The 24826-nt window shown below is 44.8% G+C and overlaps 1 protein-coding gene across 5 annotated transcripts in view; it reads left to right on the forward strand.

Moving 5' to 3' along the window:
• Nucleotides 1-865: 865 nt before the first annotated feature.
• The window catches only part of sick (sickie), a 1179025-nt gene continuing 1155064 nt past the window's right edge, over nucleotides 866-24826 (forward strand). For 4 of the 5 annotated variants that reach the window (XM_075869563.1, XM_075869567.1, XM_075869568.1 and 1 more), the window contains exon 1: nucleotides 866-1434. In XM_075869563.1, coding sequence (XP_075725678.1) covers nucleotides 1348-1434 — 87 coding nt within the window. In that variant the 5' untranslated portion in view covers nucleotides 866-1347. The remainder of the gene's footprint in view (nucleotides 1435-24826) is intronic. The other variant, XM_075869564.1, reaches the window with a different exon arrangement.

The raw sequence follows: 24826 nt of genomic DNA on the forward strand, positions 1-24826 counted from the left end.
CACCGGCATGAATAACGGTTGTGCACGTGTACTGGCCTCCGCCAAACAAATTGAAAACCGAGAAAAAAGAAAGCTGATAAACAAAAACAAATAAAACGAGATAAGAGAATTTGGTGGGGGAGGGGGGCAGTGGGGGCTCGGAGACACGCATACCTTCGCTTCCGGCATGTCGGCGCCACGCCCCGAGAGATGGCACCGCGGTAGGTGCAAGCGGAAGCACCCGCTCGCTTCGCGCCCAGACGCGTCTTGGCCGCGGGCGCACCGCGTGACGTCACCGGGACACGTGACTTTTATTTTGTTTTCGTCTCGCTCTCCCCTTGCGGTGGTGGTGCGCGCCCGGGGTGCGGACCACGTGCGTTCCAGAGCACGCCAGCCAGCGAGTCGTCAGTCGGCCGACGGTTCGGCAACCCTTCGGAAGTGAAGGCGAGGAGAGCAGTGAAGACGCCGCCGCCGGTCGGGACCCCGGAGTTCCGAAACTTAGTCGCGTCGGGTCCTCCTCTTTCCGCCGGGAGCCGCACTGTAAACTTTGTCACGTGATCGCGCGTACGGTTTGCGACGTCGGCTGGCTTCAGTTCGGTGTCACATTGCTCGTGTGTGAATGGTAAGGGGAGAGGGTGTTTACAAAAGTAAACATAAAAAAGAAAAACAGGCTGGCAGTCCGCTCGGCAGTGCGTTTCACGCCTCAGGTGAAACAGTGTGTCGCATCGCCACGTGTACCATTGCAGGCCCTGTGTTGCCGATGGTGCAATAGTACAAGTCACCTACACTGTGACCTCCGGTGGGTTGTGTGAAAAGTGCGGTGTTTTATTTTCTTGTTTTGTGTGTGTGTGTGTGTGTGTGTGTGTGTTACTTTTTTGGTTCATGTGCGCTTCTTCCTTTGCTACAGTGCTCTGCGGAATAGGATTGTCTGGAATTTATTCGCATAACTCTTTTTCGATCACGTAAGCAAAGACTTCTCTTCCCACAAAGGGGTGCGGCTAACTGGACGGTGAAACCGCTACCGTGCGTCTTCAGTGGTTCCTTTTTATTTTCGGGGTAAGGTCCGAAGCGGTTTCGCCATCGTCGATATAGTGATGTGCTTTTCAGTGCCGCTCCAGGATTTATCATCATCTTTTACTTCGTGAAACTACTTATTCATCACTTCACTCTCGCTGAAACAACGACAAAGCTGCAGTGCAGTGAGTGCTGGTGTTGATGCGCCAATCTTTTTTTATGGCGTGTCTCATGATGGTGATTTAGTTATGACGTGCGCTAAACTATCAGCGCTGCGTGGAACGAAATAGCGACGGATTTTCCATGGATAAACCGGGATAATATCCGTGCAACGTTCTCACGACATCGTCGGCCATGGCGTGCCTCAGAAGTGAAGTGTCCCGAGAGGATTTAAGCGTCATCTCAACGCCGCCTCCGGCGCAGCAGCGCTCCATCGTACAGGTAAGCAATGCTTGAAGAAGACTAATATCTAGAACGAATGTGGTGTTTGCAAGACAAGCAATACATTCACGAGGTTGAAACGCACTCGCTTTCGAATTGCCAAGTGAGTACATTTTAACTATTGTACCAATCCTAGAAATGACACTCTGTCGATAGTGGCGCTGACTGACGGTCTCATTCATACCTATAAAAATGATACCTTGAGTAATGAAGCGTTGGACAAATTCGCTTCCGCGAGTGACTAAAAAAAGCCCGATGGGAATGTTATAAACGCATAGCTTGATTTGTAAGCTCGGCGTCTGAAGTTGGAAGACCAGGAGACACAATAGTAAGACTATTATTCCGGCTGCTTGGGCAGGCAGCGTCGAAGTTAAGTTTCAGGCCACTTCTATGAGTACTCTCGCATTTACTGTGCAGTTTGAGTGGGAACAGTCAAATCTTGTACGTTCATCGTTTTCTTAGGCCTGTAGTGGCCTGTAAATTTTTCGCGCCACCTTTCCATGACAGGGCTTCACCGTGATTGGGTTTTCCCCCTGATTGTACGCACTAGCGCAAATTCTGAAGCTCTGGAACATTTGTGTGCGTTCGCCGTCGTCGAGAGCCGCTTAGTTGTTTCAGTGAGGACAATGTATTTTCTGTGGGAATAAAAAATTAGACATGGCCGTCATGAGAAAGCGTTTCCTTTTCGCTGCATGTTGAAAATCACGTAAAATATCGCCAGTAAGAGAGCAGCCACCTTATCTGTTTGATTTGCAGTCCCCTTTGAGTGACAAAATTATGATATGACTGACGCTGTTCCGTCAATCCTACAAATTTCCAATTGTCTACAATATTTTTATTGTGTGTTCAGAGACTTCCCTTCTACGTTGTTTTTTTCTTGCTCAACTTTTACTGTAATGGCATGGTGAAGAACCACTTTTTTTTCTAGATCACGTGCCTGGGGTTATATGATATATAATTATATATTGTATTATAATGCTCTATCTCTGTATCATATTCTTTGTTTGTTCTGAAGCAGTCATGATTATAGACTGGTATATTCCCAAACAAACCCATGCTTCGACATAAAGTGTGTTTAAACCATTACCCCCCACCCCCGACCTTGGATGAAAGTTTCTGGCTATGCCTCTTGTGGTATACTTCAAGAAAGCGCGCGACAAGAGAGTAATATGGAAAACGCCGTTCTGGTCGGCACAGGCACTGCTCTCGTTACCATATTCTTTTATGACCAGCTTACGAGCGCGCTTGCCCGACGTCCAATATTCCGGTAACCTACTGACAATGACCTGAAGTAGGGCGCCTTTCTTCGGCTTTTGCGGTCGTGGCCCACTATTGTTCCCGCAGCGCGCATGGTTTGCTTTGGGGGCGCCGCAAAAACTCTAGCGCATAAGAAACTTCTCATCAAGTTCGGCTGTTTATCCGTAGAATAAAATGATATGACGCATGATCAGTGGCGCTAAATAAAGAATATAGGCCAGCTTCTTCGACCAATTTTTATTTTCATTTATTAACACTTACGTACTATCGCTTGTTTCTTCGAACAATGCTTCTATTCAACTGTACGCTGGAGCACAGCATTACGTTGAACGTTTTGGTGAATAACCAGCTTAGCAAATTGTTAATAGCAATATGTGACACACGCTTAACCGAGTCCCGCTTAAACTGCTAGATATAGCCAGCACAGACACATTTCGTCTGGTTTCCCATATATAGCAAGCATTGATTCAGGACCTTACTGGCAATATATGGCAAGCATAAAGAAGGCAGGGTACAGGCAATGGCAAGTGTTTGTTACCGACACTGTAGGCCGTACAAATTATTTCCTGTACTTCTAGCCCAATTCGTTGGCTACAAACTCGGGATCAGACTTTCGGCATTTCTGCATATATGAAGTTGTGTCCACTACCGCTATTATGGCTGTCCATCGACCCTGGTGTGGCTCTGACACTATGGCAATCGACTATCGAAGTGGTCATTGCAGAAATTGCTGTTTAGTATGCGGCAGAAATACCGCATGGTCCTGTATGGAGGATTATCTTTATTTGCAAGGTGTCTGCCAATATAATTATATGTCATCATGTTAACAAGCCCATCGAGCAACACTCGCGACTAAAAGGCTTTCGTATGGTGGTACCTTTAACGTGGAACGGCAATATAGTATCCTATACTTAATGGTATTTCCGTCATTGCAGAAACACTCGATTCTTTGCGCATCCTGTATCGGGACACTCCTTCCTCATACAACGAGCTTATTGAGCACTCTTACTTAGCTTGGCGAATCAATGCCTCCCACAGTGTAAGCTCACCGGCGGCCATAGCGCTTCCACGGTCGGGAAAATTTATATTCAAGTTCTCTACTGCGTCATAGAGCTTATCCTGTAATTCATAGAATTGCGTGCGCAGTATGCCATGTCTTATCACACTTCCATCATATGGTCAAGCGGCCTCCCACGGTGCGACGCCATGAAAACGACAGTGATTCCCGCTGGGAAACGGTTTTACGCAGCCACAAACTCGACCAACAGTTATTGGCAGTTATGGATGAATGAATGGGTGGATGGATAAAACAACTTTTAACTTTGCTTATGGTATTTAATGTGCAGCTATATCTGTGGTACGCAGGCCTTACATCCAGTCCCCATCGGATTGTGTCCACCGGGGGCGGTAATCTGGATTAACGTTTTCAAACTTAACCTCGGAGAAAAAGGTGTTTTTTGACTCTTCTTGCCTACGTAAGTGACTCTCGCATGTGTCTCTCTAAGAAGAGTTTTGTACATGAAAGTAACATGCGCAGCCAAGAAGAGCCAAGTGACATTTTCTCATTCCTATATAGAGTACAGCAGCTCCCCGCCTTTGCGATAACCTACCATGGTATGTGCCATGTTTAAGTGGGCGGAAATTAGTCTCAATTGTTATGTTCGTGACGCCAAGACATACACCTTGGTTTAATGCCGCTTCAAATTTTCCAGTAACGTGTCGCGTTTTTCAGGCTGCCTTTCGGCTTTACTTTGTCTTCGTTAAATCCCACATATCACCAAAGCTACTTCCTCTTCACCAAAAAAGGAAAGCATCACTAAAAGAGACGACGTTATGTTCATAAGGTCAAACAAACTGGCATGGCAAGTGTAAACATCCGCATTAAAAAACCACAGCATATCTATGGAATGTATGATGATGATGAGTGGGGTGAGGCGTCCGTCCATTCGCTCGTGCTTGCGTCCGTGCATGCGCCCATGCAGCTGATCGCGTTCGAGAATGCAGATGGTGCTCAGGTAACAGCGACGAGACGCGAGCCAAAAAAAGCAGAATGCAAGCACCTTCAACGCGCCCGCCACATTGCTTTGTCCATGCGTCCCCAACGATCCACCATGTAAGGCGACTATCCTGAGGACAAAGAGGCACTCGTTCTCCGCACACCCAGGCACAGCCCACGCCGCAGTCAATCGGGGAGTAGCGATACAGCGCCATCTAGAATATTCTCGCTGAACTGCAGTCTGTGTATAGTTCTAGTAGACTGCGCCGTGTATTATACTGTTTCAGAGATACTGCATTCCTTTCTTTTCTCGTTTCTTCTCTAGATTACACCACATGCAGGACAACGTTAGACTTAGAGGAGATTCACCCCTAAAATTACGCCTTTTCATACTAAAGGAAACCATAAGTATACAGCACGTGAAGCAGTCCATGGGTCCACCTAAAGCTCCGTTCATCACGTGCACGTCGCCTGACTTTAACGCGTCATAAGAAGTGGAGCACACCATGAATTCGCTGTACTTTCTGTTGCTGTAACTCGTCCCGAAATCTTGTCGGAGCGCGCCACGTGGGTGCTCGTGCGTTCATGGCGCGTCTGCAGAATCACCTTTTCCGATGCCGTCACGTGATTGCTGAGAGAGTGTAAGGTGGGAGAAACCACAGCCTCCTAAACAGCTGCTTACACAGGCCCAAATGCGCTGACGCGTGAGCGCGTTCTGGGATTGCACGGGCTAGCTGTTGCGCACGCGCTCTCAGGTTGCCCTTGCACACCGGATTGAGCTATGCCATTAGCTGCTTCCCATCTAAACATATCTCTTCGCCGCCTAAAGGGGTCAAATTCACTGAATCAGATTTCTTTTCATGAGGATTACATTCTTGAGAGCTTTCATTATGCAGGAGTTCAACTTGACTGACGCTTTTGCACTGTTCCTCAGTTATCACTCATGTTTGTACAAAAAAAAACAGTTTCCAGCGTACGTGGTGAATAATAATTTGCGGTTACATATACAGACAAGCGCGCAGTAAAGTAAATAGCTTTACGCTTAGTTTCATTTTGCTTGGTTGCATTTTGGCGAGGTATGTGTTTAATGCTCAAGCATTTGTATATACCTCAAGAGTTTGCATTACTGATATTTTAATTATTTACATTTTTATATACTTCCATAAGACATAATAATATTGCTGCGACCCAAGTAATGTTATGGTACGTTATCTTTTTTGTTCGCTCAATTTTATTTGTTAAAGCTGTGCTAAGGCGTACTTTGGTTGCAGTGCCACATGTATTGTTCGATCATTTGTAAATGTGTGAGACGTTTAATAACAGCTGTAATGATATCTACCCATTCATTTAATTTTACAGAACGTTGATATTGTTGCCACGAACATATCGCTGTACAATCTTCTATATATGTTTGCGGAGCTCTGTGTGTTTTGAAACCGTGTTACGCTGTATTCTTCACACTTCTGTCTTCAGGTATTTAGTGTACTTGAACAGACAAACAAATAAAATATTTCAAATAAAGAGTGCAATGAAAATATGAAAGTCTGCGGAATGCACAAAACTGTCCAATAGCTTAGCTAGCACATCGAACGAGGTTCATTGTTCAAACCCGACGACCCACTTGAGCATCTTCCGAGTTCTCATTGGCTGACCTTGTCGAATGATGAAAAGTATGCTTGTTGACAACAAAGGGCTGTAACCATATACTTCACGTGTTCTATCGCAATGATCGAATGCTCTAGCAGACGGGGTAGGGCGCAATCAGTTTTTTTGGTGGGCCCCTTCAAGTGTGAGGCCCACGCGACGGCTCTTTGCTCTCCCATAGTAGTGTTTCAAGTACTCTAACTCGATAACCACTCTTTATAAACCTTCATCTAAGAGAACCGAGAATTCTGTCATTAGCCACTTTTTTCTTAACAGCTTGCTTCCTGCCATCTTCATTCGTATTTTTTAGAGACTGCACACTGCTCTTCCATAACGCAGTACGAAGTACTAGAAATCGTTAAACACTATTTCTAAACATAACTTTATTGCCTGAAAGCTTCATGAACTTTGTTTTCACCGGGACGGCTTATGGCTTCCCCATAGTAAAATGCGTGTATAGCTCTAAAGTGTTCATAATTTATTCTGAACACAATATCATCCTTGGTCTCGAGGTGCCATGTATAGAGACATCTTCTATCACTCTGCTTCATTGGAGTGATTCTTAATAAGCACTCAAATCAATTATGGGATACACTAAATATCTGCAGAGGTGTTAGTTGGATGGCACTGACCCATATCAGCTTCTATCGGGGTTGTATAATATATATCGTAAGGTTGTTTCATTCACATTCGTCGCTGTTATTTTTTTAGACATGACTGTATATGGCAAGCGTCGACAACTTGAGTGGTAGCGCAATTTCGGCTTTTTTTTTTGTTTCTGCAGGGGCGGGGGGCAGAAATTTATGTTCTATATAAAAAAAGTGGGGCGCATAATGAAACTGGGACTAGAAAAGATAACGCATGCTAATGTTGCATCGTCGTTGGGAAGGGAAAGAGCGTTAGGGCAGCTTGCGTTGAGGCAAGTTATGGTATGGTCTTAAGGGGGCAAGTGCCCATTTGGCGGCCCCCTGCCGACACCCGTGGTCGGTGATCCGTGGGTCTCATGAGGACCGCGGAGGTTACATCATGCGCGGCTCCTGACACGGCGTCCCAACCCCACCTACTTCCTCCCCCCCCCCGTCAACTAACCGATGACCACCTCCACCACTTTTCATATCTGTTGATCAGGAACCTTCGCCTTATCAGCTGGCTACGAATGTGCCGAAACATTGGTGACAGTGTAATGTCTTGGTTTTTTTGCTTTCAATGTGTTTACACATTGCGACGTTGTGACATGCATGCTAAAATAGACATTGTTTCTATACCACTTTTTTACAGGATCATTGTCAATTTGCGCGATTTTTTTTTCTTTTTGCCTACAGATGTATATTACGCTCATGGTATACTTTGTGTGGAACTGCTACCAATAGGTGTGAGATTGAGAGTTCAGTCATGAAAAGAATCATCGCCTCGCTAGAGCTCGTTCAGTACAGAGCGACCTGTCTTCTCGAATAGTAGTAAGGGTCTTTATTTGTGTCTTTTCATTCAGGACCTAGGCCCACTGCAATTTGTAAAATGAAAAAACGAAAATAAAACATTCGCTCACTGTTGTATAGTCAGTAATAATGTCATTGATAAGACCTACCTATATTGTGATAACCGCTAAAGTATTTTTAAGCCTGTATCCCGGCTTTCCTGCCATATTACAAAACATACACTCCAATCTCTCATCTTTTTCTAGCGCATCATTGTTTTAGTGCAAATTTTAGTGCATCTCTTCTGAAAAATGTAAGTGCTAATTTTTTGTTGCTAGTGCAAACACATGCAAGAAGTCAGAACGCAGTTTCTTTTGCTTCCTTCATTTGAGGCTTCTACACATCAAACCCTAAACTATGATTTCAAAGTAACCGTCTGTCGCCCGCCAGCCGTTGTACGCCTCGAGCAAGGCATTATCGACTTTCTTTTATATATTAGGTTCTTTCAATTACATACGCTGCATACATATGAAATTTTCACCGAAGCTTGCTGGCATTACAGGCATTACCGAAAGCACGAGGCAATCTTGGGGAGTGAGTATTAGCAGAGGCAGAGGTTCCAGTCTGAGAGATCTTACATTCCAAACATTTTCTTTTTTTTTTTTGATGCCCAATCACTGAAAAAGCATGATATAATGGCGAATATGTGCCACTGAAACCCCATTTCATTCGTCGTCTCTGACTTAGAGACGAGACCGTCGAGGAATACTATCTTCCAGAAGGGTCGTCTCTGAAGACGTGTGTGGGGAGCATAGCTATTTCAATGATAATAGAATTCCTCTTCGCTGCGATGCCTTTGATTCTTTTCGCTCTTTCATTGCCTATCGCCTGCGCAGTCTTTCCTCCCCTTTTTCCTTTTCGTCTTAAACATGCGTCGCACGAATGGAACAACGAAGCACGCGTGCATCTGTATCGTTCGTCCTCGCGCCCTGGACTCGCCCTGTTTTCCTTTCTCGTTCGACGAATATTGATTCGCGTGACTCTATCCCGATTTGGGGTTCGAGCCGCTCGCACCATCGAAAAAGCGCTTGCGAAGGATGACACTATAAATAACTCGAACTTAGCGGGCTGCACGCAGGGTTGTTGCGACTCAACGCTCCCTTCGTGATCATCTTCATTATTGCGATGAGAGGCGGTGGCGAAGTGGTTTTTTTTTTCTTAGCCCTCTCTCGGGATCGGTGATTGCAGGTTTTTTTTCTTTACATTTTTTTCTTTCGATAGAAAAGCCCACCTTTGCGTCCCCGCTGAACAGTAGGAACACTTTACGCACCCTGGTACATTCCTCTTTCTCTGTCTTTTTTTCATTTTTTGTTAATTGCTGTACTAATCCAAGAAGAAACCGAAGTATAATTCTCGGAATATTGGGTACGCAGTCACAGCATTTTGGCACTGGATCTCGCTCGCCTGGCATCGCTACGATGGTCACGTTATAAGAACGACAAAGAGCAAGGGCACATTATTTCAGCCAGTAATTAAAAGTAGGTATACGATTGTGATTGATTACGTAGTCGGCTCTTAATCCAAAAGACGTCCGCCATTCTGGAGCGGTCGTTACGGTGGTCGGCTGCGGACGAAGGTCACGGGTTTGATTCCTGTCGTGGCGTTTGCCTTTTGATGGTGGCAAAATGATAAAGGCCCGTGTACTGTGCCATGTCACTGCACGTCCAAGAACACCAGATGATCTAAATTTGCGGAACACTTCGTTACGGCTTCTCTCCTATCAATGTTTAGGTTTTGTGAAAAATTTCGTGTGAGGTGAAATGTCAGAGGTATACATGTACTACCTGCATGAAATGAAAAGCAGACATGTAGCGGCAAGAAATAGCAACAATATAGTGAGCGCCATCACAGACATGCGTGGTGCTGCACGACAGAAATTCTGCGCGCTTGTCAATGATGACAACTGTACGGCAGGCAATATACCATTTGTAACGATTGCTTCTCTTCGGGTTTCATCTGACGCTGGCAGTACTCATTTTTACGTGCTCCTTGTAAAACCAAAAGTTGTTCGAACATTCCGGAGAATGATATCGGGATTTGCGCACGTAGATCTACGATAAACAAAATTGGGCTTAAATCTGGACAACTCACGGTGGCTTAGGGTAGAAAACTGTTGTGTGTGTTTTTAATACAGCTTCAATGCCGTAAATACTTCGTGGAAGTGCGATGCAGGGATTCAAAATCCGTGACTTAGTGCAGTAGTAATCAGTGCTGCTCTTCTACGTTGTACAGAAATATTTTCTCCAGAGGGCAAACAACAAACACAAGGAAATGTGCTTCATGTAGCTTCAACACTTCGCTACTTGAATAAATAGCGCAATCCCTTAACGAGATTCCGTATGCCGATCTGGAAAGACTAGCTTCTCGACGAGTTAAAATATGTGGCTTCACAATATCTTATTAAACCTACCATTACCATATATATAGTTGTATCACTGTTGCATGGTCTGTTTTTACATCGACTCCTCGTCTGCCTCGGTGGAATACAGTGCTTGGCTTCTCACCCGAAGGTCGCTAGTTAAATGCTGGCCGTGGCGGTCGCATTTCGATAGAGGCAAAATGGTAGACGCCCGCGTACTATGCAGCCAGTGGACATGTAATAACACCAGACGGCGAGAATTTCTGGAGCTTTCCACTGCGGTGTCTCTAATATTCACATGGTGGTTTTGGGACGTGAAACACCAGATAATGTTAATATTAATTAACTGAGTCTCCCAATTGTATAGCGCAAACGTGTCGTTAAATTGATTACTTATTCATTCATGTAACATTTATAGTTATTTATTACCTGCAACTGAATAAAGAATAAAGCAAATAGTTACACTGTGCTGGTTTACCTTTCTTTGCTGGCTGGACCGACTATACTCTGTAGATGAGGAAACCCGAACAAGAACAGAAAGAAACAACGTAAAATGAAGCAGATGCCCTCTACGATTTGTTAGGTCGTTATGAGAGGCGTAGTACCGACGCTAACTACGACTGCACACCGCCATCTGTCGACTCGGTTTCAAACCGTTCTTCGACGCGTATCTAATGGATCTACTACTGTTGTGGTTCCTTATGGGCATACACCGCGCTTCGAACCGGGCGCATAAATTCTTTTATTACAGATGCCGTAATGATAGGTTTGCGTCGCGCCTTCCATCCAAATAACAGGGTGACGTTTCGGACCGCTTTTGTGTGGTGGGTCTCCCCGCCTTTGCGGAAACACTTTGCCGGTTATTTTTAGGCCGAATCAACCTATGCTCTTCTCTACGAAGTGGCCAGGTTTTGTATGCGGTGATAATGTATTTAAATACATGATCAAGTGCTATTATTGTGAATGTGCCTTTAATAAAAGAGTGTTTTCGTCTCTAACGATCAACACAATTTATCGCTGCTTTATTTTGGTTATATACCGCAATTCTTTCCAAAAAAATCAATGTGCTCGGTAGCTTGGAGAAGGCAAACATGGTCATTTTGAATTTCAATTTTTCAAAAGAATGTATAAATAGCCATTGAAAGTTCTTTTTCTGGCGTGAATATTTTTTTGGCTGATAAAGATTATTATTTCTGCTTTTATCCGATAATACAAATTCGGTACACGTCCAAAACATCGAAAGAATGGTTTTTAATGACTATGTGCTCAAATTTTCTATCTATCTATCTATCTATCTATCTATCTATCTATCTATCTATCTATCTATCTGCTTGTTCATGTGGTGTGTGTGTGTGTGTGTGTGTGTGTGTGTGTGTGTGTGTGTGTGTGTGTGTGTGTGTGTGTGTGTGTGTGTGTGTGTGTGTGTGTGTGTGTGTGTGTCGACGTTGAAATATGTAAAGTTCTGTTCTGATGTTTTTTAGCAATTTATTGCCAAAGGTACTGAGCCATTATCTTGTAACGCTACTTGAATTTACAAGTGTCAATACGAACCACGAAGTTTCTGTAACGTCTTCTACATGTACAAAGATTTAAATCCCTGTAAGCGCACGCTTGCTGGAATTAGCTATCGTGCAGAAATCACAAGATTTTAATGTACAGGGTAAGGGCAGGTACTATATTTTCGTAAGCAGGCAGGTGAAAGGTTTCACATAACCGAAACACCAGCGCTTGCGTATATAATTACGCTGCGAAAAAAAATCTCAATCATCGTCACAAGGCAGACATTTGTTTTGTACGGTGTCGTGTAAACGCCCCCGTAAAACTCACCCCTGTCTCGTGCGTTGATTAGCGAGCGCTTTAATTAAGTCCTTCAACGGATGCGAGGACAGCCCTGACCACGTACCGGAGTGCTCCCGACGTTTATGATTGCGTCCTCAGACAGATGCCAGGCGCGTAGGGCATGCGCCTGCCTATCGAGCACAAACAAAAAGAAAAGAGCACAACAACGTTATGTATATATAACGGGTGCCTCCTTTATTGAAGCGCCATAATTAGGGTTGAGTACGAGTTGTGTGCGCCCTTCAGACCCACTTATGGGAGGCTCGATTCGATGTTGCCGATCTTTGCTCGAGTACCTGCCTTGCGTCTTGTACCATGCCTCCCGCAAAGCAAAAGAGAGTTGTAAAATAAATTGTATGGGAAGCGAATCGTAAATGGGTTCAGCAATTATAAAATCAGTGCATATTCTTTGTTTTATTTTTATTTTGTTAGCGCACGTCACTTCCCTGAGCCCGTAAACTGATCGAAGAAGTTAGGCGTGCAGGCAATCACGCACGACGAAAGTTCAAGGCAATGATAACTTTTGTGTTCTGTTGTCCTCGTGTCGCACGCCGAGAATTTTTTATCACAAGTTTATGCCTGTAACGCAGCGCTCTGTTGTTAAGTGTAGGCTGATAACGTTAATGGCTAATTATGGCGAACGACCTATCCATGCCTATAAAATAACTTGGTGCAGTGAAGCTTAATCGTTTATTTAGTTATTTATTTTTTGCATTAATTTCTTAATTTATTCTTTTTAAATATAACTTCATAAGATAAGCACATAATCACGCCGTAATGTGCAGTTCGTTTCGATAAAATGGTTATTTTGGATATTTGGTATGAGCAAGGCCGGTGCTTCGGATAACACCGCCACTTCACAGTGCGTGAACGTGTTAGCGGATTTGCGCTTCTCTAGCAAAGGCGCCGAATAAAATGGACGCCTAGCGACAAAGCTTTGAGGAGCTAATCGTGGTGGCCACGGCCAGGATGCATTAGTTCACTTTACTGCCCTCATAAGGCCACACCACCTTGCAACCACTCAGAGAGGAAAGTGCGAGATATAAATGTCGCGTTGGTAAAGTCTGCAGAGTGTGACTGTGCTGCGGCTAAAAACGTACCCGAATCTGCTGTCATAGACCGACAGGTCGTAGGTTCGACTCCTTTTGACGGAACTATTTTTCTTTGCCAATTTATGGTGCGCCTTTTCGGATCTCATTTCCGCCGCGGAAATAAGTCATCGAAGCCTTGGCGCACTCCGGCATAAAACACTCTCATGTTAAATGCGATCTGAAGCCTTCACTTGGCCGATTGGTACTGGCACTCACACCACGGCATTCATGTGCCCTGGTGTAATCTTTGGGTTCATTTCGTATTTCGTCACGCTGCCGAAATGAATCTCAGAAGCCACGTAGAAATAGACGCGTAGTTACTATTCACTCTGCCAGGGGGCACAACGATCCCAGATAATCACAAGAAAAACACATGACCTTTAAATGTGCACACGCAATTATAGTGATCATTCATTCTGTGGGCGATTTGATTATTTCAATGCCTTATTCAATTTTACGCATTTTTCAGACATTGTTAAACGTGTATATATGCCTGCGCGCACTACATGACAACTCTCATAGTTTTTCCTTCTCCTTCTTTCAATAGTTTCAAGTACTGACATGGCCCTGTTTAAGCGAAGCTGCTTGCCACACAGTGCGCCGAGGTCCTACTCGGGCCCTTTGTCGTGATTTTTATTATTTGAATTTCCGCTATCTTTAACTGACGGAGGACACCTTTTTTTTGCTCAGAAGCGAAGATGCTGCCACCGTCCCCGAATACCGGAAATTCTATGAAACGATCTAAAAGGGTATCGCTTAAAAAAATGTTGGACCAATTAGGGCACCGCCTTTTCTACGTGTCTGCGCTCACGCGTCGGGCGAGTAAATAGAGACTGCGGCTGCGAAAAACGCTATTTGCCTTGCGATGCAACAGCTGTGTCGCAAAAGTTACAGCATGGCAGCGCCCGTAAAATCGGATTCCTTCAGCATCGAGTTAGTAAAATCCTCGTCATGTGGACATGACCGATGAGTAACAAAGCGACGCTTGTACATGGTTTTCTTATATTTGCGCCATGACGTTTCGAAAATTTAATGGTGTCTATTTTACACAATTTCCGAGGTAAATGCTCAAATATTCGAGATTTGGGTGCACGTTAAAGTACTCCAGGTGGTCCAAATTTCCGGAGCCCTCCACTACGGCGTCTCTCAGAATCATATAGTGGTTTCGGGACGTTGAACCCCACATATCAATCATCAATCATCAAATATTTGAGAACAAGGCTTAGCAAGTGTGGCCGAAAACGCAAACGCAGTTGACCTTGATAGTAAAGAAAAAAAACATGCCTGTTATTTTGTCCTCTGCGTCACATCACATAAAGCAATAGCGGACAGTACCATTGGCCTATTTCTGTCCGTACAGCTGGCAAGTAGCAAATGCAAGCTCGTGTCGAAGCACGTAATATCGCTTGCTAGGACTTCGCCATATTGCTTCGTCACAGAAATCATTGCTGGCTACTGACACGACAACAATAGGCACGCGATTTGCACGCGAATTTGCATTTGCGCACCACGTATACATTTGTGTTTCAGCACTTTTGACAAAAAACGAAGATGGCTTAAAATTGCCGTTTGCATACCTCGTAGCTTAAAACCCTATGTGTTTTGCAAACGTGGTTGCGATGGCGTAGAAACTCTCCTCCACGTGTTGTGCCACTGTACCGACTTCGAACAATATCGCCGGACTCTCCAGTGTGCCTTGAGGAGACTAGATGATTGACGCTTTTACTCTAGAAAAGATTTTTGGTGTGTGGTCTTCAAGTACATCAATCCAAAAAGACACACGAGACCTCCGAAAATACCTGAAGGTAACATCACCGAGTGACCGCCTGTGAAACCTTGCAGTGTTTGTGTGATGCGCAATGTGCATCTTTTTCTCTCGCTCCCACTCTTTTTTCACCTCTATCCAAGCACAGGGCTGCAAACTTTACGTAGTCTACAGGTTTTCCCGCTCAATTTAATCCAAGCGCCAGCCAAATTAATCTAGGCGCCAGTCAATTTAATCCAGCCGCCACTGAAATTAATCCAGGTGCCATTCATTTTAATCCAAGTGCCACTGAAATTAATCCAACCGCCAGCCGATTTAATCCGGACGCCAGAGAATTTAATCCTGATGACATTGTGACTTCAAAACGACCAAGAATTTTCGGGAATATGTGGAGTGAATTTAACAGGGAAAAACCATGAATGAGTCACTCGTGACACAATGTGACTCCCGCGACATTATCTCGCCTATCACCCGCGTTAGCACTATTCACACCTTCGACATGCATATCAAAGGAAAAGCCGTCCACACAGTAATAACTTGATAATCATTAACCAGGCCAATGATCTCATCACGAGTGACTTAGGTGACGTCCTCACGCATATCACCCACGCACGCACTGTCTTAACCTTCCGTCATGCATATCAAATGAAACGTCTTTGAAAGGGCGGGATCTTGATACCTAAAACTCGGCCAAGTCACCTGATAACCAGTTCCTCAGGGGACGTCATCACGAATATCACCCGCGCACGTTATTTACTCGCCTACCGACATGCATACCAAACGAAACGTCTGTGAGAGAGCGATAACCTGTTACCTATGACTCGGCCAACTGACTTGATCACTTGGGATTTAGGTGACGTCATCACGCCTATCACCCACGCACGCAATGTCTAACCTGCCGTCATGTATACCAAACGAAACGTCTTCGAGAGGCTAATAAATTGAACGCTGTCAATCGGCAGAGTGACGTGATCACTAGTGACTCGTGTGACGTCATCGCGTTTGACACCCACGCACGCAGCGTCTAAGCTGAGTTCATACATATCAAATGAAACGTGTTTGAGAGAGTAATAACTTGAACGCTGTCACAAGGCCCAGTGACGTCATCACTAGTGACTGCCATGACGTCATCTCGCCTAAGACTCACGCAAGCACTCTATAATGTGCCTTCATGCATATCAAACAAAACGTCTTTGAAAGGGTAATAACTTGAATGCTGGCACTAGGCCGCGTGACGTCATCACTAGTGACTCACGTGACGTCATTACGCCTATCACACGCACACGCAGTGTCCAAACCTGTCTTCATGCATATCAAACGAAATGTCCTTGAGAGAGTAATAACTTGAATGCTGTCACAAGGCCCAGTGACGTCATCACTAGTGACTGGCGTGACGTCATCACGCTTATCACACACGCACGCAGTGTCCAAACCTGTCTTCATGCATATCAAACGAAATGTCTTTGAGAGAGTAATAACTTGAACGCTGTCACAAGGCCCAGTGACGTCATCACTAGTGACTGGCGTGACGTCATCACGCCTATCCCACACGCACGCAGTGTCCAAACCTGTCTTCATGCATATCAAACGAAATGTCTTTGAGAGAGTAATAACTTGAACGCTGTCACAAGGCCCAGTGACGTCATCACTAGTGACTGGCGTGACGTCATCACGCCTGACAACCACGCACGCAGTGTCCAGACCTCTCATCATGCATATCAAACGAAATGTCTTTGAGAGAGTAATAACTTGAATGCTGTCACAAGGCCCAGTGACGTCATCACTAGTGACTGGCGTGACGTCATCACGTCTGACACCCACGCACGCGGTGTCCTAACCTGTCTTCATGCATAACAAACGAAATGTCTTTGAGAAAGTAATAACTTGAACGCTGTCACAAGGCCCAGTGACGTCATCACTAGTGACTACGTGATGTCATCATGCCTGACACCCACGCAAGCACTCTGTAACCTGCCTTCATGTATATCAAACGAAACGTCTTAGAGAGAGTAATAACTCAAACGCTGTCACAAGGCCCAGTGACGTCATCACTAGTGACTGGCGTGACGTCATCATGCCTGACACCCACGCAAGCACTCTGTAAGCTGCCTTCATGTATATCAAACGAAACGTCTTAGAGAGAGAGGAATAACTTGAATGCTCTCACTAGGCCTACCGACGTGAATACTAGTGACTCATGTGACGTCATCACGTCTATCACACACGCACGCGCTGTCCTAACCTGTTTTCGAACGAAACGTCTGTGAGAGAGCAATAATGTTATACTTATGACTCGGCCAACCGACTTGATCACTATTGACTCACGTGACGTCATCACGACTAACAGTCATGCAAGCACTCTCTAACGTGCTTTCATGAATATCAAAGGAAACGTCGTTGAGAGAACATTAACTTGAAGGCCATTGCAGGCAGCGTCTGCTAGTAAAAAACTAAATTCTCGCGCTGCACAGCCATTCACCAGCTAACCGGTATACGTAGGCACCAGATCGCGCGTTTCGAATTCAGTCAAAGGCGTCTTTACATGCCTTTTGTTTGACTTGACGCTTTTCTTGACTCGTGTAGATGCGATGGAAGCAACAGTACCTTCAAGCAGCAGTGTGTTACAACCCAACAACAGTGTCACATCGCTCGTTGAGGGCAGCGCTTCTCCTTCATTCAATAAATAGAAATAATGAAGTCGAAATGACAATTAAGCATTTTACAAACCATACTCAATTACGCAACATTCAACCGATACCCTCACCTCCCTGCGACACGTTTACTCCAGCTCGTCGTGTGGGTAGATGTACGCGTCTTTTTTGTTGCTTCTCGTGTTTTGTAGAATGCCTTGAAAATGCGGGCAGCCAGGCCGCAATACTGTGAACGGACAGGCGTTCTACACTAAACAGGCACGCTTATTCCAAGCACACTAACCTATAAGAAACGGCGTGGCGTAGAATGTAGAAAAGAAGGCACGAGTCAGCCACAGCATTGAATGGCGCATCAGCAAATGGCCAGTTGCAAATAGCAATAGTATGTATCTCAAGTATGGGGACTGCCCTCTATTACAACGGATTTGTTTCACAGGATAACCAGATGAAATAATTGTTGAGCCGAAGGAGTGATAGACAAATCTTTTTGTAGCAAGCTTTGGAGCAGGCAGACCGTGCGTCTTATGCTTGATTAAGGATATACAGTGTTATGACTATAGCCGAATTATAAGCAAACGCCTGTTTCGTTTCTTGTGCTCATATCATGTCATTTTGACACCTGAGCACAAATTAGAGGGCGAGGAGAGCTTTTATAGTGCTTTTATAGTGCCTATATATACCTATTTCGGGCGTTGTAGCCTCAATTCGTATAGGTGCCTGTAAATGTCTCTTTTCAAAATCGATGCCTATATAAACGCTATTTAACCTGAAATTTTGCTTTCAAGTACCACTGAGCCCGGTATTCATGTTACCGGGCAAAATATAGGTTTCGGGACACTGTGTGGTGCCAACTACTCTTTATTTCACGAGTTACGTTTAGAACTGTCAAACTCAGAAGGCATTTTAGCCAAGAGGGAGGTAGACTAGCCTCTAAACATGTATACCATCCATGTCGCGTCGTCTGCTCAGCCTCTTTTCAGTGTGCGCTCAGATGCGTAGGGAGCAGGAGGTGCCTCTGTGCAGCGGCAGGAAGATGAAGAATGGATGCGAAACTGTGGAAAGTCATCAGGGGAAGTAAGGAAGTAGAGTGCAGATAAAAAAGCAATATCTATGTAGTTTTTGTTTTTTGTTTGTAATTTACATGTGGTGTCTCACTGGGTCACCTGAAAATATTTATTTAGGCAGTGGAAAATGTTGCCTGCCCAATGAAAAGGTTTGTGTCACTAGAAATTTTAATTTGATTATTAGGATCGGCGAAAGCATAATCTCAGGAGGTGAGCTTGAAACCTTCGCCACTAACTCTAAGAAGACTTCGTAAGTCCAATTCCTTCCCCGATATTGGTATGAAATTCACTCGGAGCTGGAGCATCACACGACGTGCATGAGCACGTCATGCGCGCGTAACCTAAATTCGCATGAGATGCCCATGTCAGCCCGTGCGTGCAAGCGGTGTTCTGCCGTCTCGATGTTCTTTTGTATTGTACTGCGAGTTTTTGTGGGATGGATCCCTATCTGCACGCACGTTTGGAGAGGCTTGCTTGGATAACGTATCCTTGCTTGGATAACGTATTCTAACGTATCCGCTGCATCTTCTGCTAGGGACGATACACCAAAACCATGCCCAGCGTTGTGAATGCTGGCCCCGACACAATGCGCAAACTGCGAGAACACCAACGCAAACAAAATGGAGGCACCTTAGTCTCGCGTCTCTCTCGATATGAAATTAAATAAATAAAGCGAATAGATTTCGCCTGTGTGTTCTAACATTTTTGTAAACTTTCATGCTTCTATTTAGGCAATAGTTTAGTTTGTACAAATTACACACGTTGTCTCAAATAGTTCTCGCAGTGTCACGTACTACTTTGACATAGGCAGGACCATTCTATCACCTTCACCATGTTGGGGCGCACGCCCATGAGATTAAGGTGAAGCCGTGTTCAGTTTGGCCTATCACCTCTTTATGCCACGCGTAGTACTGGAAATCTTGGTAAATGAGATCTAGAGCGCTCAGTGCATTCATTCCTTTACGCTTCTCAAAACTCTTAAGTTTGTGTAACGACCCTTAAAGTGTTCACAGACAGAAGAAAAATTGAGCCTGTGTGGTTAGGCCAAGTTATTACGCCGCAAAAAAAAATCCTTCTGGCGCCTGGCACTCTGACTATTTGCGCATGTATAGCCCTTCTTATCTATGGCACACAGAAAGAGACCCAGAAGCATATTTCTACGATGGTGCACACATAACTGACCATGCTGAACTAGAAATGGAGAGACCATATTCTGCGAACCCCGCGGAAAAACGCATGTTTATGCTAAATTATTACCTGCTTGTACAATTATAAACTAGAACATTTTTGCTTGCTTTCATGTCATAGAGACACATACCACACCTGTTTAATGGAAAACTTGAGTTTTGTCAAAGATTATTCTGCCTATATTCACAATTTTGGAAGCCTGAAACAGTAATTTGGCCACCTAATATTGGTGCCTCAATCCCGGTTTTTCAGTGCCTATAGAGCTGGCCTCTATAGTTACGACCTACCTGACATGTTTTCGCAACGCCGAAGCAAAGATGATGCCCGTTTAAAACATCTACCGTACCTCAAGAAAAAAATTGTGGTTCTGATAACGTCCAGCTCGTCAAATTGGTTATGAAATGGGTGATGAAAGAGAACTGGGGCAAGTCCGTGAGAAACAAAATTTATTATTAAACAGGCAAAGCAATTTTCATAAACACGCACCCATAGATGTGCTGCTGAGCAGTGTTCTACATATCAAGGCAGTCGAGGGCAGCTTGTACAAAAATATAATTGTGCCTATCATAAGCGGTACAGTCCACACGCTGGATGTGCTGCATAGAGCGCCCCGCGGCCTCAACCAGCAGAGCACGGCGATGTTCTTTCTTGGAGATCCCTTCCGGTGTCATGAGGAGATCATCCCTCCGCTCGCTTAAAATCCCTTTACACCTGCCTTGAACTTTGAGAAGAGCTCCTCAATCGGATCGAAGAAAGGGCTGTATGGCGGTAGCCACTTGACTGTGTGGTCGCTTGCCGCGAGGACAGCCTGTTCGGCGCGGCGGTGCGCTGGTGCATTGTCAAACAGGAACACTGCCTGTATTCCTGGTTCCTGCTGTGAAACTTTACTCGACACTTCTGCAGTACAATACAAAAGAACATCGAGACGGCAAAACACCGCTTGCACGCACAGGCTGACATGGGCATCTCATGCGAGAGTAGGTTACGCGCACATGACGTGCTCATGCACGTCGTGTGATGCTCCAGCTCCGAGTGAATTTCATACCAATAGTGGGGAAGGAATTGGACTTACGAAGTCTTCTTAGAGTTAGTGGCGAAGGTTTTAAGCTCACCTCCTGAGATTATGCTTTTGCCGCTTCTAATGATAAAATTAAAATTTCTAGTGACACAAACCTTCTCATTGGGCAGGCAACATTTTCCACTGCCTAAATAAATATTTTCAGGTGACCCAGTGAGGCACCACATGTAAATGACAAACAAAAAACAAAAACTACATAGATATTGCTTTTTTTATTCTGCACTCTACTTCTTTACTTCCCCTGATGACTTTCCACAGTTTCGCATCCATTCTTCATCTTCCTGCCACTGCACAGAGGCACCTCCTGCTCCCTACGCATCTGAGCGCATACTGGAAAGAGGCTGAGCAGACGACGCGACATGGATGGTATACATGTGTAGAGGCTAGTCTACCTCCCTCTTGGCTAAAATGCCTTCTGAGTTTGACAGTTCTAAACGTAACTCGTGAAATAAAAAGTAGTTGGCACCACACAGTGTCCCGAAACCTATATTTTGCCCGGTAACATGAATACCGGGCTCAGTGGTACTTGAAAGCAAAATTTCAGGTTAAATAGCGTTTATATAGGCATCGATTTTGAAAACGGACATTTACAGGCACCTATACGAATTGAGGCTACAACGCCCGAAATAGGTATATATAGGCACTATAAAAGCACTATAAAAGCTCTCCTCGCCCTCTAATTTGTGCTCACGTGTCAAAATGACACGATATGAGCACAAGAAACGAAACAGGCGTTTGCATATAATTCGGCTATAGTCATAACATTGTATATCCTTAATCTAGCATAAGACGCACGGTCTGATTGCTCCAAAGCTTGCTACAAAAAGATTTGTCTACCACTCCTTCGGCTCAAAAATTATTTCATCTGGTTATCCTGTGAAACAAATTCGTTGTAATAGAGGGCAGTCCCCATACTTGAGATACATACTATTGCTATTTGCAACTGGCCATTTGCTGATGCGCCATTCAATGCTGTGGCTGACTCGTGCCTTCTTTTCTACATTCTACGCCACGCCGTTTCTTATAGGTTAGTGTGCTTCGAATAAGCGTGCCTGTTTAGTGTAGAACGCCTGTCCGTTCACAGTATTGCGGCCTGGCTGCCCGCATTTTCAAGGCATTCTACAAAACACGAGAAGCAACAAAAAAGACGCGTACATCTACCCACACGACGAGCTGGAGTAAACGTGTCGCAGGGAGGTGAGGGTATCGGTTGAATGTTGCGTAATTGAGTATGGTTTGTAAAATGCTTAATTGTCATTTCGACTTCATTATTTCTATTTATTGAATGAAGGAGAAGCGCTGCCCTCAACGAGCGATGTGACACTGTTGTTGGGTTGTAACACACTGCTGCTTGAAGGTACTGTTGCTTCCATCGCATCTACACGAGTCAAGAAAAGCGTCAAGTCAAACAAAAGCCATGTAAAGACGCCTTTGACTGAATTCGAAACGCGCGATCTGGTGCCTACGTATACCGGTTAGCTGGTGAACGGCTGTGCAGCGCGAGAAGTTAGTTTTTTACTAGTAGACGCTGCCTGCAACGACCTTCAAGTTAATGTTCTCTCAATGACGTTTCGTTTGATATTCATGAAAGCACGTTAGAGAGTGCTTGCATGACTGTTAGTCGTGATGACATCACGTGAGTCAATAGTGATCAAGTCGGTTGGCCGAGTCATAAGTATAACATTATTGCTCTCTCACAGACGTTTCGTTCGAAAACAGGTTAGGACAGCGCGTGCGTGTGTGATAGACGTGATGACGTGACATGAGTCACTAGTATTCACGTCGCTAGGCCTAGTGAGAGCATTCAAGTTATTACTCTCTCTAAGACGTTTCGTTTGATATACATGAAGGCAGCTTACAGAGTGCTTGCGTGGGTGTCAGGCATGATGACGTCACGCCAGTCACTAGTGATGACGTCACTGGGCCTTGTGACAGCGTTTGAGTTATTACTCTCTCTAAGACGTTTCGTTTGATATACATGAAGGCAGGTTACAGAGTGCTTATGTGGGTGTCAGGCATGATGACATCACGTAGTCACTAGTGATGACGTCACTGGGCCTTGTGACAGCGTTCAAGTTATTACTCTTTCAAAGACATTTCGTTTGATATGCATGAAGACAGGTTAGGACACCGCGTGCGTGGGTGTCAGGCGTGATGACGTCACGCCAGTCACTAGTGATGATGTCACTGGGCCTTGTGACAGCGTTCAAGTTATTACTCTCTCAAAGACATTTCGTTTGATATGCATGAAGACAAGTTAGGACACCACGTGCGTGTGTGATAGGCGTGATGACGTCACGCCAGTCACTAGTGATGACGTCACTGGGCCTTGTGACAGCATTCAAGTTATCACTCTCTCAAAGACATTTCGTTTGATATGCATGAAGAGTGGTTTGGACACTGTGTGCGTGGGTGTCAGACGTGATGACGTCACGCCAGTCACTAGTGATGACGTCACTGGGCCTTGTGACAGCATTCAAGTTATTACTCTCTCAAAGACATTTCGTTTGATATGCATGATGAGAGGTCTGGACACTGCGTGCGTGGTTGTCAGGCGTGATGACGTCACGCCAGTCACTAGTGATGACGTCACTGGTCCTTGTGACAGCGTTCAAGTTATTACTCTCTCAAAGACATTTCGTTTGATATGCATGAAGACAGGTTTGGACACTGCGTGTGCGTGTGATAGGCGTAATGACGTCACGTGAGTCACTAGTGATGACGCCACGCGGCCTAGTGCCAGCATTCAAGTTATTACCCTTTCAAAGACGTTTTGTTTGATATGCATGAAGGCACATTATAGAGTGCTTGCGTGAGTCTTAGGCGAGACGACGTCACGCCAGTCACTAGTGATGACGTCACTGGGCCTTGTGTCAGCGTTCAAGTTATTACTCTCTCAAACACGTTTCATTTGATATGTATAACTCAGGTTAGACGCTGCGTGCGTGGGTGTCAAACGCGATGACGTCACACGAGTCACTAGTGATCACGTCACTCTGCCGATTGACAGCGTTCAATTTATTAGCCTCTCGAAGACGTTTCGTTTGGCATACATGATGGCAGGTTAGACGTTGCGTGCGTGGGTGATAGGCGTGATGACGTCACCTAAATAACAAGTGATCAAGTCAGTTGGCCGAGTCATAGGTAACACGTTATCGCTCTCTCACAGACGTTTCGTTTGGTATGCATGTCGGTAGGCGAGTAAATAACGTGCGCGGGTGATATTTGTGATGACGTCCCCTGAGGAACTGGTTATCAGGTGACTTGGCCGAGTTTTAGGTATCAAGATCCCGCCCTTTCAAAGACGTTTCATTTGATATGCATGACGGAAGGTTAAGACAGTGCGTGCGTGGGTGATATGCGTGAGGACGTCACCTAAGTCACTCGTGATGAGATCATTGGCCTGGTTAATGATTATCAAGTTATTACTGTGTGGACGGCTTTTCCTTTGATATGCATGTCGAAGGTGTGAATAGTGCTAACGCGGGTGATAGGCGAGATAATGTCGCGGGAGTCACATTGTGTCACGAGTGACTCATTCATGGTTTTTCCCTGTTCAATTCACTCCACATATTCCCGAAAATTCTGGGTCGTTTTGAAGTCACAATGTCATCAGGATTAAATTCGCTGGCGTCCGGATTAAATCGGCTGGCGGTTGGATTAATTTCAGTGGCACTTGGATTAAAATGAATGGCACCTGGATTAATTTCAGTGGCGGCTGGATTAAATTGACTGGCGCCTAGATTAATTTGGCTGGCGCTTGGATTAAATTGAGCGGGAAAACCTGTAGTTAACCTTTCTACTTTTCTCATGTTCTCTGTCTCTTTCACTTGTTGGCCCACACTTCGTGTTTAGAATTATTTTATTCTGTCGTAGTACGAAACAAACAATTAAAAAGTCAGTCTATACAAGACGTAGGCTAGTTGAACACACATAAACGACTAAGCATGGTATAAAAGAAACGTTATCACAAAAAATTGTAGTT

This window comes from Rhipicephalus microplus, chromosome 7 (assembly GCF_043290135.1).
Source record: "Rhipicephalus microplus isolate Deutch F79 chromosome 7, USDA_Rmic, whole genome shotgun sequence".
In the NCBI taxonomy this organism is placed as follows: Eukaryota; Metazoa; Arthropoda; class Arachnida; order Ixodida; family Ixodidae; genus Rhipicephalus; species Rhipicephalus microplus.